Raw genomic sequence first — 15,932 nt, forward strand, 5'->3', positions numbered from 1 at the left:
CAATATTAATGTGAATAGAAAGAGAATAATTTATTTCTAGAAAAATAGGTCTTTTTATTTTTGTTTGAATTTGAAATAAATTTTCACTGCCTTTAAAAAGCTCTGAATTACTCTTAAAACATGGCATTTTTTGTTTGTAACAAAGTATCTAAAATGCAGAATTTCCTAGCTTTAACACTTAGGAAAATTCCTTTACCTCTCTGATCCACAGAGAGTGTTTTGACAAGGAATCTCACTCTGAGAATTGGTATATGTTAAACTTTGCTCTTTGAAATTGTTTTCCTTGGGCTCTGACTACCTCATCAAAGTAAACTGCAGGGTTATTGACAGCATTCCCAAAGATGGAAATGTCACTTGGCCACTTACTGCTCCATCTTCAGAAGTATTAATCACACCAGAAGTCACCAGGTGTGTGCCTGGTGGCTTTCTGGAGTTTCCCCCCTCATTTCTTGCTTTTTTTCTGTTGAAGTTCATAATCATATCATCTTCCCTTTATAGGTTTCCCCCTGTCTGAATGTGCTTTCCTGGTTGCTGTTTGTCAGTGACACTGATGTACTGGCTGATGCCTGCTGGGCCCTCTCATATCTATCAGATGGACCCAATGATAAAATTCAAGCAGTCATTGATGCAGGAGTATGTAGGAGACTTGTGGAGCTGCTGATGTAAGATATCTTAAAGTGTGTCTGTTCTTTTGTCTCTCATATTAGTTTTCTAGTTGCTGATACTCAAATATTAATGCATTATACTGATTTATTGTGCTTTAGGCTACTGTCTTTTGTTACTTTTTTATACTCATGTCAAATCTGTTTGATTGTTTTGAGGGTTATAAAGAACCTCTCATTCTGCTGTAAGCAGCCCTTTAGCAGAAACATTTGGAAAACTTTGATCTATGTAATTCTAGCTCATGATTAATGACCTGAGACCAACCACTGGATAGCAGAAAGCACACTGCCACTAAAAACGATCATTTTTCATCTTTTTGTCTCATTTAGAGCTTAACCTAGACTGGTGTCAGACTTTGAATTTTATTTTGCTATATCTCTTTGTGATGCCTTTCATTTATGAAGTGGAAGATTTACTGATGGCATAAATAATTTGAGACTGTATTAATCAAATTTTTAGAAAATAGTATCAAAGAAAAAAATTAAGAGTGATAACATAATGGGGAAATAGTATAATTAAAAGCCATGTGAAATTTATTGGAGTAAGTACAAAGTAAATGCAAGGAAACATTGCCCCAAAGATGACATGTGGAATGAATTAGATAGTATAATATATAGAATATAAAACTCTGGGGTTGTAAGACAGGAATAAAGACACAGACCTACTAGAGAATGGACTTGAGGATATGGGGAGGGGGAAGGGTAAGCTGTGACAAAGCGAGAGAGTGGTGTGGACATATATACACTACCAAACGTAAAATAGATAGCTAGTGGGAAGCAGCCGCATAGCACAGGGAGATCATCTCGGTGTGTGACCACCTAGAGGGGTGGGATAGGGAGGGTGGGAGGGAGGGAGGGAGACGCAAGAGGGAAGAGATATGGGAACATATGTATATGTATAACTGATTCACTTTGTTATAAAGCAGAAACTAACACACCATTGTAAAGCAATTATACTCCAATAAAGATGTAAAACTGTATATTAAAAAAAAAAACTCTGGGGTTATAGACTGGGTACAGATCAGCAGCATAATGCTGTTGTGAATTAAAAGCAATATAATGCTGGAGGACTCAGAAGTACATCATTCAGAATCTGGGAGAGTAACCTTTTGTACTCTTTAGTCTCTAGATTACTAAATATTTTAACCATTTCTTTTTAGTCATCGGATCTTAAATGTGGAGAAACTGGCACAGTTTTGAGAAGAGTGATCAATCTCATTATACGGGGAGAGAAAATAAGATATTTAGGGCTTCCCTGGTGGCGCAGTGGTTGGGAGTCCGCCTGCCGATGCAGGGGACGCGGTTTCGTGCCCCAGTCCGGGAGGATCCCACATGCCATGGAGCGGCTGGGCCCGTGGGCCATGGCCGCTGAGCCTGCACGTCCGGAGCCTGTGCTTCGCAACGCGAGAGGCCACAACAGTGAGAGGCCCGCGTACCGCAAAAAAAAAAAAAAGATATTTAAGGAAAGTTAAAGGATATTAACTTACTTAGCCTAAAATCAAGACTTAATATCTTTCTCAGATATATAAAAGATTTGTGGAGGGGTTTTTCAGACCAGTAAGTCAGCTGAGGTTTAGTAGAAAGAGTCTACTATTTGAAGTATGAGGCCTGGCTTTCATTTTCAAGTTAGCTCAACTGTTGATGTATTTTTATTCCTGTGAAAATTAAGTGATTTGTAAAACTTAAAAAAAGTGCTGTATAAATGTTACTATCTCTTTCCATTATCTCAGCAACCATAGAGACCAAGTAAAGAGGAAATGAAACCTGCATTAATGAATAAGAGGGAAAACTTGGACTCCAGGTGATTGAATACCTGGGAAGGGTTATTAGAACAGATTTGTAGTTCTTATCGAAAAGTACCAAACAAAAGGAAAGACAGCCTTTCTTGGGGACACCAAAAACATTTCCTCATCATGATAGGGTTCCTTTAATAACCACCATAGGTGCCTTTCTGCTCCAAGAACCGATCACGTATTAATTTCTTTTGGGTTTCAGCCCTAAGGAAAAGAGATTAAAGATAGAACTGTTGGATATAACACATCTTTTTATGGTTGCAGGCATAATGATTATAAAGTGGTTTCTCCTGCTTTGCGAGCTGTGGGAAACATTGTCACAGGCGATGATATTCAGACACAGGTATGAATAAATGGTATCTCTTTCTTTTTTCTTTCAGAAATAGCAGATTGACCCCTCATGATTATGTTTCTGTTACAGTATTTAACTCACATGGGGAGAAATGATACTTTGTTTCATTAATGTTTGTTAAAAGTGTTGGCTTTGGCAACTACTTTCAATACCTTCACTATCTCTGTCTTGACCTATTGCTTTGTGGCAATTTTGGGTTCCCCTATGGTGTAACTTATCCTTTTGGTTTGGTTTATTTCCCACTACTTCTACTTGAAGGGGTTCTTGTGAACATCAGAAGCCTCTAGTAGCATCCTTTCTGTCATCTTCATCTTATCTTCCCTGATGGCTTCCTCCTTTTTGTACACGGTAAGTTTCCTATGTGAGAAGTATCTTCCCTCCTGGTTCTTGATGTCACCTTCTATTCCATTCAAATTTTATATCAAGATACATCACTCACAGTGGATTGTTATAGCCATTTTTCTTCTTGATCTCTCAGATGCATTGGCATCATCTTTAAAATTATCTTCCTAGGCTTCTGTGGTGTTGAAGTATTTTGGGTCTTCTGCCTCATTGACCATTTATTTCTCCTTAGCAAGTTCCTTTACCTGTTCTTTTCTGTTTATGGGATTATCCCCTGGAGGGGATTAGTTTTAGCCTTAGCTCTTCTTAGCCAGCTCTGACTTTCAGCAAGACATTTAATGTCTTCACTTTTCTAATCTCTAAAATTAGGAGACTGAATTTGTTCTCAGGTGTCTTCCAACTCTTAATATTTAACTTTAAATTTATTCTGTCCGCAAGGGAACTGGTGTACCTGGACCTCTGCTTATTTATGTTCCTGTCTCAGTGAGTGGCCCCAACAGTTACCCAAGCCAAAAACCTGGACATTAGTTTGATTATTCCCTTTCTGCCACCTTTCTCTTCAGTCACTAATGACTGCTATTTCTACTCATTCCTTGCAGTGCTTAGTTCAGACATTTCTTGTATCATTCCCATATCACTAGAAGGATGCTTGTAAAATGCAAATTTGATCGCGTCATTCTCTTAAAATCTTCTTATGGCCTCCTGTTGTCCTTGGACAGTGTTTAAGATCCTTTAAAATCTGGCACCTGTATAATGAAATGCTGTGCAACAGAATGAAGAAGCTAATAGGCATGTATATGGAAAGGTTTCTAGGTTCTGTTGTTTAAAAAGAAAAACAAGGGGCCGAATAGTATGTAGGATATATTACTATTTGTGTAAAAAACGGGCAGGGAGGAGAGGAGAAGAAAACAATGTATGTTTTTGATTGTATTTGCATAAAATTTCTCAGGAAGCATACACAGGAAACTAATAACATTGGTTGTCTCTGTGGAGAACCAGGTAGCTGGGGTATAGGAATGGAAAGGAGGCTTTTAACTATATAGTCCTTTTTATTTTCTGAATTTTAAAACCATATTGGTATATTTGCTATTCAGAAAAAGTTTCTGTCTGCCCCCTCCCATGCCATACTCTGTGCTTTTGCCATGTTTGTTCTGCTGTATTAGCTATGATCACGCTCACTTCTGAGATTTAACACATGGCTTGCTTCCCTCTGCATGGAACATATGCTTCCATCCCCATCCCTGTTCTGACCAGTCCCTCACACAAATCCTCACTCTGCCACTAATGCCTTTTCATTCTTCAAGTCTTGGTATTAACATTTTCTCCAAGAAGCTGACTCTTAAATTAGGTGCTCCTTGTTTTGTTTCATCCATCATAGCACTTACCACACTGTATTGTAACTGTCTACTAGATTGTAAACTTGTAGAGGTGGAACTGTGTCATTCTTGTTCATTTTTGTTGCTTCTACAATAGTCCCTGGCACAATATATAGAGACTCAAAAAATATTTACTGAATAAATGAAGTTCTGAACCTATACATCTAGTTCCAACCTCTCTCAAGTTCCAGTCCCACGTCTCCAGTACCTGTCTCGCCTTCTCGTCTTGGTTTTTCCCATTTCAGTTAATGGTACAACTGTTCACCCAGTCTTGAAACTTTGCAGTCATATTTGGTGTCTCCATCTCTCACACTTTGTATAGCAAGTCAGCAGGTCTTAACTGATTCTTAGTGTTTCTGGATCCACATCTGATTACCTTAGTTTGGGCCCTGTTTTCTCACATGCAGGGGTTGTTGCTGTACCTATCTTATTCATCTTCCTGCTCTCCCAGGCATTTACCCCTCTCAGTGTATTCTTCCTAATAACAGCTTAATCTTTCCTAAAATAACTTTGTTCACATTATTTTCCTCCTAGAAACAATGCGCTTCTTTAATGCCTGTGAGATAAAGAACCATTTCAGCATTTTTTCATTTCTAACCCTTCTGTCTGCTGTGTCCTCCCTCTTCTTTGCTTATGAAATCCTGTCTGTGTTTCAAGGTGTTCCCCCCCCACCCCCTCCCGTGAAGTGTTTTTTTCCTTACTACTGCTCCCCAGGTATTCTTTAACTTCTGACATGCTTATTTTCCACACCACATCTTTGGCATTTAAAAATGCTTTGTGATGTCTTTCACACGGTTATTTGGAAAGACTGTACCTGTTAAACCACAAGTTTTGGTATTTTTTGAGTTAATTTAATAGGCAAAAATCGGCTTCATTGTAATTTGCATTTCTTTTGTTACTTTGTGAGGTAATTTTCTATTAAAAATATAGTTTCTCTTACCAATTTACATATTAAAGACAGCAACGCTTTTTTCCATTACAAATACTTTTTCACATTGTGTGGTGTGCATTTTAATTTTCATATGAGTTTTTGACATGCAAAAATTTCTATTTGGTGAAATTTTAATTTTTCCCCTATAATTTCTTCTGTTGTTTTTATGCTTGGAAAGTCCTTCACTGTCCCCAGACCAGCTACTAACTAATATTTTCTTCTGCTTTATGGTTTCTTTTTTATATTTACTCTTTAAATAAGTTGCAGATTTATTTTACTGTTTGGGGTTAAGAATTGATTTTTAAAATATTTTCAACTAGTTGCCCCTTATTCTAATACCATCTATTAAATAAGACTACCAGTCATTGGAGAAAGAAAGGATTAATCTTATTACATACTTATTAATTCTTTATAAATACTTGTATTTATTTCTAGACTAGATATCCTATTCTTTTGTTCAGTGATTGATTCTTGAGCCTGTCACATATTATTTTAATCATTATAACTTTATGATTTTAGTTTCTGGTAGAGTAGATCTCCTTGTTCATGTATATTTGTCATGTATATCATCCTCACCTTTGTAAGCTGTTTGATAGCTGGGGGCATATACTTTTAATCTTTGTATCCTATAAAGCACCTGGTATACTTAACTAAGCATGTATTGATTCCTTGACTTCCAGGTAGAGAATTATCAGAAGACTTAAAAATCTGAGACCACTTATGAATTTCTGGCCACTTGATACATTTACCCAAAAGACATTTTCATATGCTATAGGCATAGGAAAGTGAATAAGGCATATTGTGCCATATTAAATATGTTTAGCAGTTGTGAGTGTATATAATGAAACTGCTTTGATAATCTTAGAAATGAATTCTTATTAGCAGTGAGTACTTTTATACATATATAAAGTTATTTCTAAAATTTCAAGGAGAGATGTTATTTCTTTGTATTTTCCGAAAATAAAGTCTTTGAGTTAAAGGTTTACTTCAGTTTGGATTAACACAATAAGTAAAATTTTCAAACTTTTTTCTTTAGGTAATTTTGAATTGCTCAGCTCTGCAGAGTTTATTGCATTTGCTGAGTAGCCCAAAGGAGTCTATCAAAAAGGAAGCATGTTGGACAATATCTAACATCACAGCTGGAAATAGGGCACAGATCCAGGTAATCTCATAGCACCTGTCTTTTGTTCTGTATTTTTATTAGTTAAGGTTTTTTTTCAGTCAGCCTTTAAAGTATGTATAATTTTTCATTATTGCCTTGGAGAACACTAATTTCCAATGTTGTCTTATTTAGTCTACTTCTTACTTTTTTTATCCAACATTATAGAGGTTAAATCTTTTGAAACTTACACTTAGGCCTTGGTTTTTTCTCTTTGCCTTTAATATTTGATGATTTGTCAAAATCTGAGACAAGATCTGTATTTTCAAAATGTTTTGATGGACTTTACGCTAAACAGATTGGCTTTACTCTTGCCAAATAAAATATTTCTTTTCTGGGCTTCCCTGGTGGCGCAGTGGTTGAGAGTCTGCCTGCCGATGCAGGGGACACAGGTTCGTGTCCCGGTCCGGGAAGATCCCACACGCCGTGGAGCGGCTGGGCCCGTGAGCCATGGCCGCTGAGCCTGCGCATCCGGAGCCTGTGCTCCTCAACGGGAGAGGCCACAACAGTGAGGAGCCCGCGTACTGCAAAAAAAAAAAAAAAATTTCTTTTCTAGTGGACCCATATGTTGGATTGCTTCAATTTTTCATGACTCTTTGGGGACCCAGTTTTCTCTAAATGGTTATCTGCCCTTTACTTTTGTCCTTGTATTAGTGGGAGAGTAATCGAAGTGAAAGGCTAAGCCATAGGCCAAATGGTTCAGAATAAGCCATGAGAAAGGCTGGAATAATGAGTTGGAAAAGATATACCATAGACTTATGGGACTTTGAGCTCAGTGGAATCATAGAGGTCATCTAACCCAACATTCTCAATTAAAGATGAAACTGAGGCTCAGAGAAATAAAATGATTTGCTCAAGGATACCTCTAGTAAATGACAGGACCAAGATGAAGCACCTTTCCACTAAATTTTACTGACTTCCTTCAGTGGTGTAATAGAAAGAGTTCTTGACCAGGAAAGCATGGTTAGTCATCCCCAGGAAGCTGTCAGGGACTGAGATTGATAACTGTGGCATTTTATAGCATGCATCAGGGTGATTTCAGCTGCACTTTATTGTCTGCTACCACCAGGCTCTCATATAGAATTCCTCAGTTTTTTGATAAATGAAATGATATGAACCCATTTTAGGTTCTAGAGCTAAGGAGAAACATGAAGAAAGCAATTTGAGGAAGACTGCTTTAATATATGAGAGGGATTGAGTAAAAGTACTCTGTCTAAAGGCTATTCTGGTAATCTGTGTGGGAGGTGGTGGCTTGGAATAGAATGGTGGCAGTGCTGAAGGAAAGGAAAAGATGGACTTAGGACGTTCTGAATTGAGAATGTAAAGGAGACTTGGTGACTGATTGAATTTAGAATGAATAAATAAATAAATAAATATAAAAACAGCCTTTGTAAACTAGAGAGGTTTGAAAGGAGACCTGATACAAAGAGCAGATGATATGTTTAAGGTGGTTAGCAGATGTTAAGTCAGCTGTCAGCCACCTTGGGCTGGGGCCCCAGTGAGAAATGTGGACTGGAGAGGTAGAGCACACATGTGAGAGTGGATGCTATGAGAGAAATGAGAATGGCAGAGGAAAAGAAAGAAAATTGAACTTTTATAATTTGTTATAGTGAGTGGAACAAGAGAGAAAAATAAAAGAGAAAACCCAGGTAGAAAACTAGGAGATTACAAGGTCACAAACTCCAGGGAGGATGTTGTTAGTGATACTAAGTATAGCCAAAAGGTTAAGGATAATGAGGAGTTAAACTCCTTCCAGTTTATTTATTTATTTATTTATTTATTTATTTTTTGCGGTACGTGGGCCTCTCACTGCTGTGGCCTCTCCCGTTGCGGAGCACAGGCTCCAGACGCGCAGGCTTCAGACGCGCAGGCTCAGCGGCCATGGCTCACGGGCCCAGCTGCTCCGCGGCATGTGGGATCTTCCCGGACTGGGTCACGAACCTGTGTCCCCTGCATCGGCAGGCGGACTCTCAACCACTGCGCCACCAGGGAAGCCCCAGTTTTTTTTTTTTTTTTTTTTTTTTTTTTTTGCTGTACGCGGGCCTCTCACTGTTGTGGCCTCTCCTGTTGCGGAGCACAGGCTCTGGACGCGCAGGCTCAGCGGCCATGGCTCACGGGCCCAGCCACTCCGCGGCATGTGGGATCTTCCCAGACTGGGGCACGAACCCGTGTCCCCTGCATCGGCAGGCGGACTCTCAACCACTGTGCCACCAGGGAAGCCCCAGTTTTTTTTTTTTTTTTTTTTTTTTTTTTTGCTGTACGCGGGCCTCTCACTGTTGTGGCCTCTCCTGTTGCGGAGCACAGGCTCTGGACGCGCAGGCTCAGCGGCCATGGCTCACGGGCCCAGCCACTCCGCGGCATGTGGGATCTTCCCAGACTGGGGCACGAACCCGTGTCCCCTGCATCGGCAGGCGGACTCTAAACCACTGCGCCACCAGGGAAGCCCCCCAGTTTATTTTTACCAGGGGAAGGGTGTCATTAGTGAAGCTAGCTGAAAAGTTATAATTAGTGTCATGAACAGTTTTACAACTCTTGTAATTTCCCTTTCCATTTAATTTTTTCATTCCAGACTGTGATAGATGCCAACATTTTCCCAGCCCTCATTAGTATATTACAAACTGCTGAGTTTCGGACAAGGAAAGAAGCAGCTTGGGCCATCACAAATGCAACTTCTGGAGGATCATCTGAACAGATCAAGTAAGTACTAGCCAAGTAGTATCTTGTAAATTAAAGGAAAATTACTGTCTCCCAATTAAGAATGCTCAGCTCTAGCCTCTTGGAAGATTGTTCTCAGTTTCATAATTAGACTCAAGCGTATATTTGATTCCTTATATCGCTCCCATTCTCTGTTGCTGAAGATAATTCTGGGATGTGAGAGGGAAGGCATATTTGAGGTTTGAGGCGATTGAAATACTTATAGGGGTGGCTTGAGCCTACTCTCAAGCTGCTTGATCAAAAACATCTTGGGTAGTCTAGAAGGTTACTTGTAGAATTCTTAGAGTCTAACTTTAATAGCTAACTCTTGCTATTTCTAGTTTAGATGTCTTAATAGTAGAATTGGACAGACTTGAAAGAGATGTATTGATATGCCTTAAAATAAAGTGCCAAATTTAGTAGAGGCAGGTCTCCTAAAGGACTATGTTATTCAGTAAAGGGAGAGGTCTGTGTATTAGCTTGAGACTTAAATGGCCCCTAGGGCAGCAACTTATAATCTTAATGGCTAGAGTAGGCATAAATATGGATAGGAATCAATTCCTCAAAGGAACATCATATAATCAGATGGTTAATTGTGGATATATACAGTATTTCAGATAGAAAAAAAAAAGAAGAATGGAACCTAGACTCTTAGCCTGCCTTAAGATTCTTTGGGGAATTCAAATGAGAATATGGTTACCAATGAGTGTTAAAGCATTTAACCCCTTCTATATATGTAGTAATATGGGGGAAACATAGCTACTTCTGATATTGTTGCTTTGTGGGTTAAATGCAGGTGCTCAACCAGTGCTGATTTTTTAGTGCTCTGTTGGGAATTTCAACATGAGAAGGTAAAGTAGTCCTAAGATTTCAGAAACTGATCAGAAAATAAGATTACAGAAAATAAGTATGTACCTGAAATAATACAACTTAAATAGATTAACACATGCAGTAGCTATTTCGGTGAAGTTCATCATGGATAGGTTAGCCAAGGAGGACTTCAAGTGGTCTTCAGAGCATATTTGTAGGGGATTGGGTCTTTTTTAACCTCTAGAGTTCGGTCTGGGGTACTATGATTTTTAAGTATGCCACCACCAGATGGCAGTAATATGAAGTAATATAGAAGTTATTAGAACAGTTGATGGTTGTCTTATGTTCAAATTCAGATTTATAATTATTGTCACTATATTTTATACCAAATATGTTTTCTTAATTGAAATAGTGAAACTGTACAGGTACATATTTTAAAGACATTTTAAAATACTATGGTATCTTTCATCAGAAAGTATTCAGGGGTATTTTGCTCTGTTAGAGAGGAATGGAATGCCTACTATCCCTTTTTACAATTCAGCATAGCTATTTATAATAATAGAGTTAATTATCAGTCTCCTAGCAGTTTTTTATTAACTGGGTAAAGAGTTATCTTGAAAGATTATTATAAAACTATTATGGTCCAAATTATAGAAAATAAGCTGTCTTTATTACTGATAAAAGACATCTGTGTGGCTTCTGCTTATTGTTGAGAAGACAAGATTTAGATGCAAGAACCAGTTAGAATAACTTAGGAAGTACTCATAATTTTAGGTTAAATATAATCAAATGCTAATACATAACTACAGTTCCTTAAAAATGAAGGATAAAGAATGTTGCCTGGAATTAAAGTTTCATGAAAGAGATGAAACTTGACATTTGGGTAGAGATTTGGCAGTTTTGGAGGAGAGAGAATAGCATGAGGCAATATGCACAGTAAATGTTATTGGAAGAGGCAAATCAATCTTGCTATAGGTTATTCTGTGCAGGGATGAGGAATTAAGTAATTGATGGACTTTGAAAACTGGGATGAAGGCCTTAATCTTGGGAAGCAGGGAAGTCCCAAGAACATAGTGTTTTGAGGAGAGGAAAGAGAGCAATTAAGATGCCATTGCAGTAGTTTAGTATACTGTGATGGCCAGAATTAAGGTAATAGCTGTAGGGACTTCCCTGGTGGTCCAGTGGTTAAGACTCCATGCTTCCACTGCAGAGGGCACGGGTTTGATTCCTGGTCGGGCAACTAAGATCCCGCATGCTGCCAGGTGTGGCAAAAAAAAAGTGCTGTAGCATGAGGTATGGGTCTAGATATGGGAAATAACGATCTGTAGGATTTGGTGGCAGGTTAACAGATTGCAAAGGAAAGGAAAGAGCCAAAGATGACCGGAGAAAAAGGTGGTGCTGTTGATAAAATTAGGACACAGAAGAAGCAAAATCCTGTTTGAGAGGGATGGCTTTATTTATTTAATTTTGGCTGCGTTGGGTCTTTGTTGCTGCGTGTGGGCTTTCTCTAGTCGTGGTGAGCCGGGGCTACTCTTTGTTGTGGTGCGAGGGCTTCTCATTGTGGTGGCCTCTCTTGTTGCGGAGCATGGGCTCTAGGTGTGTGGGCTTCGGTAGTTGTGGCATGTGGGCTCAGTAGTTGTGGCTTGCGGGCTCTAGAGTGCAGGCTCAGCAGTTGTGGCGCACGGGCTTAGTTGCTCCACGGCATGTGGGATCTTCCCGGACCAGGGCTTGAACCTGTGTCCTCTGCATTGGCCGGCGGATTCTTAACCACTGCGCCACCAGGGAAGTTCCGAGAGAGATGGTTTAAGACACAGTGAGTTTGTTTTTCATCAGAAGAAATATTTGAGAAATATAATTCACTTTTCCAGATAGTAAATTCTAGCGGACTAAATTTCCTTACCCAGAAAATTTTCTTAATGGAAGCCTTTTCTGCCACAAAAGCCAGCTAGCGTCAGTGACCAGTGATTGCTTTATCCAAGTGTTTGAAATACACCACCCATTGGAGCCAGTTCCAGACTTTAACCATAGAATTGTGCCTGTTTTCCAGTCATCTTTTCAAGTCTTCAGACTTTCCTGAGGACATACTTCTTGCAGTGCTTTTCTCAAAGTAACATGACTTTCCAACTCCTATACAGCCCAGGTCCTCTGATGACCTGTTTTGCTTTTTGGTGCAAATTACTATCTTTGGAGAAACTTGCATCAGTAGTGAAATACCACTATGGTGGTCTTAAATCTCCAAAGATGAGTGGTTGCATCAGAAAACAGCACCTTGAATTCCTCTGATCTTGTAAGGAGGTATAATTTAAGTGGCTAGAATTGGGAACCCAAAACTCATTTAATGAACTGTGCCATAATAATAATAATACCATATTTTTGCAAATATAAAACCTCACATCTTCAAAACTCTGGATTTACTTATTAGCACTTTTTTTTTTTTTTTTGCGGTACGCGGGCCTCTCACTGTTGTGGCCTCTCCCGTTGCGGAGTACAGGCTCCAACGCGCAGACTCAGTGGCCATGGCTCACGGGCCCAGCCGCTCCGCGGCACGAACCCGTGTCCCCTGCATCGGCAGGCGGACTCTCAACCACTGCACCACCAGGGAAGCCCTTATTAGCACATTTTTGGGTAGAGTTTTTCAATAAGAAAGTTTTAGTCAGCATTTATTCATTTAATTATATACAAGTTCTAGAAGCTTTCTAGAACTTAAAATTTGTTTTTAATTCTGAATCATTTTCAGAACACTGGTTTTCATAATAAAAGGTTTCACAACCAGACAGTATTACAAAAGTAAATGAGGTTTTTAAAGGCGATGTAAGGATTAGAGGTTACTGAGCCAAGCTTTCTAGATGGGAGAGAAAATCATATCAAGCATAGACCATGATCAAGTTTGCAGACAATTTGGAGATTCTGAACAAATCTCTGAAATCCAGTTGGTGTTCTATAGACTTGCCTATATAGGCCAGTGAAGTTTAAGTGTAGACATGTAAGTCATCTGTTTAATTAACTACTCTAAAATTTTGCTGGGGTTTAGTGACAGACTTAGTCTTTGATTCCCAGACTTTTCCATTTCAGGAAACTGAGGCACAGAGAGATCAGATAACTTGTCCAAAGTCATCCAGCTTTTTTTTTTTTTTTTCTCCAAAGTCATCCAGCTTGTATGTAGCACAGCTGGGATGTTGTAGTGGTGGTTATCTCTGGGTACTTTTTATTTTTCTTTATGCTTTTCTATGTTTTTCAAATTTGTAGCAACTAACATTTATAATCTAAAGAGGCTTGGTTTTGTTTTTTTTAAGAAAAACAGTGAGAATTATGTAAACATGTTGAAGGAATGGTTAACAGTTTTTAGTGACTAAAAACTGTGGTGTAAAGGAAGGGGAAATGGTCAGAAATGGCTTCATGCCTTACCTAGTCTCTTTATGACTGACCTAGTCTATTCCTAGGACATATCATCTAAATTGTCAGTAAATATTTAAATAAAATTACACACAATACTGTTAAATTCATTCCTTTGTAAATAATAAAGCTAAATATTACATAAAACTTTTTAAAAAATTAAGCCTTTTTAAAGAACATTTTTAGATTTACAGAAAAATTTAGATAATACAGAGTTCCTGTATACTTCCCTCCCTTCTAAGTTTCTTCTAGTAAAATCTTTTGCTTTAGTGTGGTTACATTTGTTATAGTTAATGAACCAGTACTGATACATTATTAGCTTAAGTTCATATTTTATATTAAGGATTATTCTTTGTGTTGTACAATTATAGGTTTTGATGAATGTTTCCACCATTGTAGTATTATTCACTGCTCTAAAAATCCCCTCTGCTTCACCTATTCATCACTACTCCCTTACTTCCATCCCTCAAATCCCTGGCAACCACTATTCTATTGCCTTTATAAAAGTTTTCTGTTTTCCAGAATGTCATATAGTATGGAGTCTTTTCAGACTAGCTTCTTTCACTTAGCAATATGCATTTAAGGTTCCTTCACATCTTTTCATGGCTTGATAGCTCATTTTATTTCTTTTTATCACTGAATAATATTCCATTGTCTGAATGCACTACAGTTTATTCAGTCACCTATTGAAGGACATTTTGGTTGCTTCTAGTTTTGGGCAGTTAGGAATAAAGCTCCTGTAAATAATTCTTGTACAGGTTTTTGTGTGGACATAAATTTTCATCTCAATTGGGTAAACGTCTAGGAGTGTGATTGCTGGATCATATGGAAAGCTTTGTTAAAAAACCAAAAACCAAAACCTGCCAAGCTGTTTTTCCAAGTGGTTATCATATTTTGCATTCCCACCAGCAAAAAAAATGAGAGTTGTTTCTCCACATCCTTACCAGTGTTTGGTATTGTCAGTGTTTTGGATTTTAGCCATTTTAATAGATGTGTAGGGGCATCATTGTTTTGATTTGCAGTTCCTGAATGACATATGATGTTGTGTCTTTTCATATGCTTTTTTGCCATCAGTATATCTTTGTTGAGATCTTTTGCCCATTCTTAAATTCTGTTTTCTTATCTTTGAGTTTTAAGAGTTCTTTGTACACAGTAGAATTGGCTTGTTGGGCTTGTGCTGGCGCTGGCTTTAGCACCAAGTGTGTCCTGTTTCAGAGGTGTGGTTACCTATAGAAACAAAAATGAAATTAATCAAAACTATACTATTTTGAAGAATTACTCATAGTCAAAGTAAGAGTATTCCAGTTTCTTCGAGTCTAATAATTGTGGAGGGAAAAAAATGGTGATGGTGCCAGAGAACTGTTTTTTTTTTTTTTAATTTATTTGTAGCTTTTTTTTTTGACAAGGTGTAGGTTGTATGGTTGAATGGGTGCCTACTTTTATTTCTACAGTGAATTTGAGGATTTCCCTCCTACCAATTTCATAAAAGTTTTATGAAATGAAAAGCTTTGTTTGACTAAATTGTTCTTTGTATTAATTTAGGTACCTCGTAGAACTGGGCTGTATCAAGCCACTCTGTGATCTCCTCACAGTCATGGACTCTAAGATTGTACAGGTTGCCCTAAATGGCTTGGAAAATATCCTGAGGCTTGGAGAACAAGAAGCCAAAAGGAATGGCACTGGCATTAATCCTTACTGTGCTTTGATTGAAGAAGCTTATGGTAAGATAGATTGTTTAATAGATGTCCTGAAATTATTTTTTTCCTTTTTCTCCATGCTTTTCTGGCTTGTCTACACCTGTCATTAGCAAACTCATACAAAAAAGTTGTTCTCTTATGAGTAATATTTAGTATGCAGAATTGGAAAAGAAGATGCATTGTAGATGTGAAGAGAAGCAAGTACCCTTTTAAGTTGAGCCCTTTTTACACTGGGCTGTTAGGATCTTCCATTCCCTGACTCTGCTTGCTATTGTGGGTACTTTTGTATTCTTACTAGTCCATCTGAGCCTCAAGAGCATCCATATCTACTGTAGACAATGCCCGACTCCACTCCTTTTCTCTTGTAAGATTTTAGAGTTCTGATTTTGAGTTGCATCCCCCAATTCCTGTGTTCCTAAAGTGTTCTTGACTGTAAACTCTAAGAGTTTCTTTAGAAACAGTAGAGTCACTATCTGCTGTTTGGTTTCCTCATTCTTCCAATCTCAGTTCTAACTGTACTCTTAATCACTGGTTTACCACTGTACTTTAAAACTTCTAAGTTCCCTAAGTGATTTTAATGCATAGCCAGGATTGAAAACCACTGCTCTAGGGTTTGTTTATTCCTAAAATTGGAATTAGGGATCATAGGGCACATTCATCTTCAAATTTATCAGATAATGCAGAGTTGTTTTCCAAAATGACTTTAACAGTTTACCATTTTTT

The 15,932-nt window shown here is 38.2% G+C and overlaps 1 protein-coding gene across 1 annotated transcript in view; it reads left to right on the plus strand.

Moving 5' to 3' along the window:
• The window catches only part of KPNA1 (karyopherin subunit alpha 1), a 75,404-nt gene that overhangs the window by 53,548 nt on the left and 5,924 nt on the right, over positions 1-15,932 (plus strand). The window contains exons 9-13 of the mRNA XM_067738706.1: positions 499-662; positions 2,720-2,798; positions 6,493-6,618; positions 9,185-9,312; positions 15,055-15,233. Of these exons, the coding sequence (XP_067594807.1) occupies positions 499-662; positions 2,720-2,798; positions 6,493-6,618; positions 9,185-9,312; positions 15,055-15,233 (676 nt within the window). The remainder of the gene's footprint in view (positions 1-498; positions 663-2,719; positions 2,799-6,492; positions 6,619-9,184; positions 9,313-15,054; positions 15,234-15,932) is intronic.

Source organism: Pseudorca crassidens, chromosome 5, assembly GCF_039906515.1.
Source record: "Pseudorca crassidens isolate mPseCra1 chromosome 5, mPseCra1.hap1, whole genome shotgun sequence".
Taxonomy (NCBI): Eukaryota; Metazoa; Chordata; class Mammalia; order Artiodactyla; family Delphinidae; genus Pseudorca; species Pseudorca crassidens.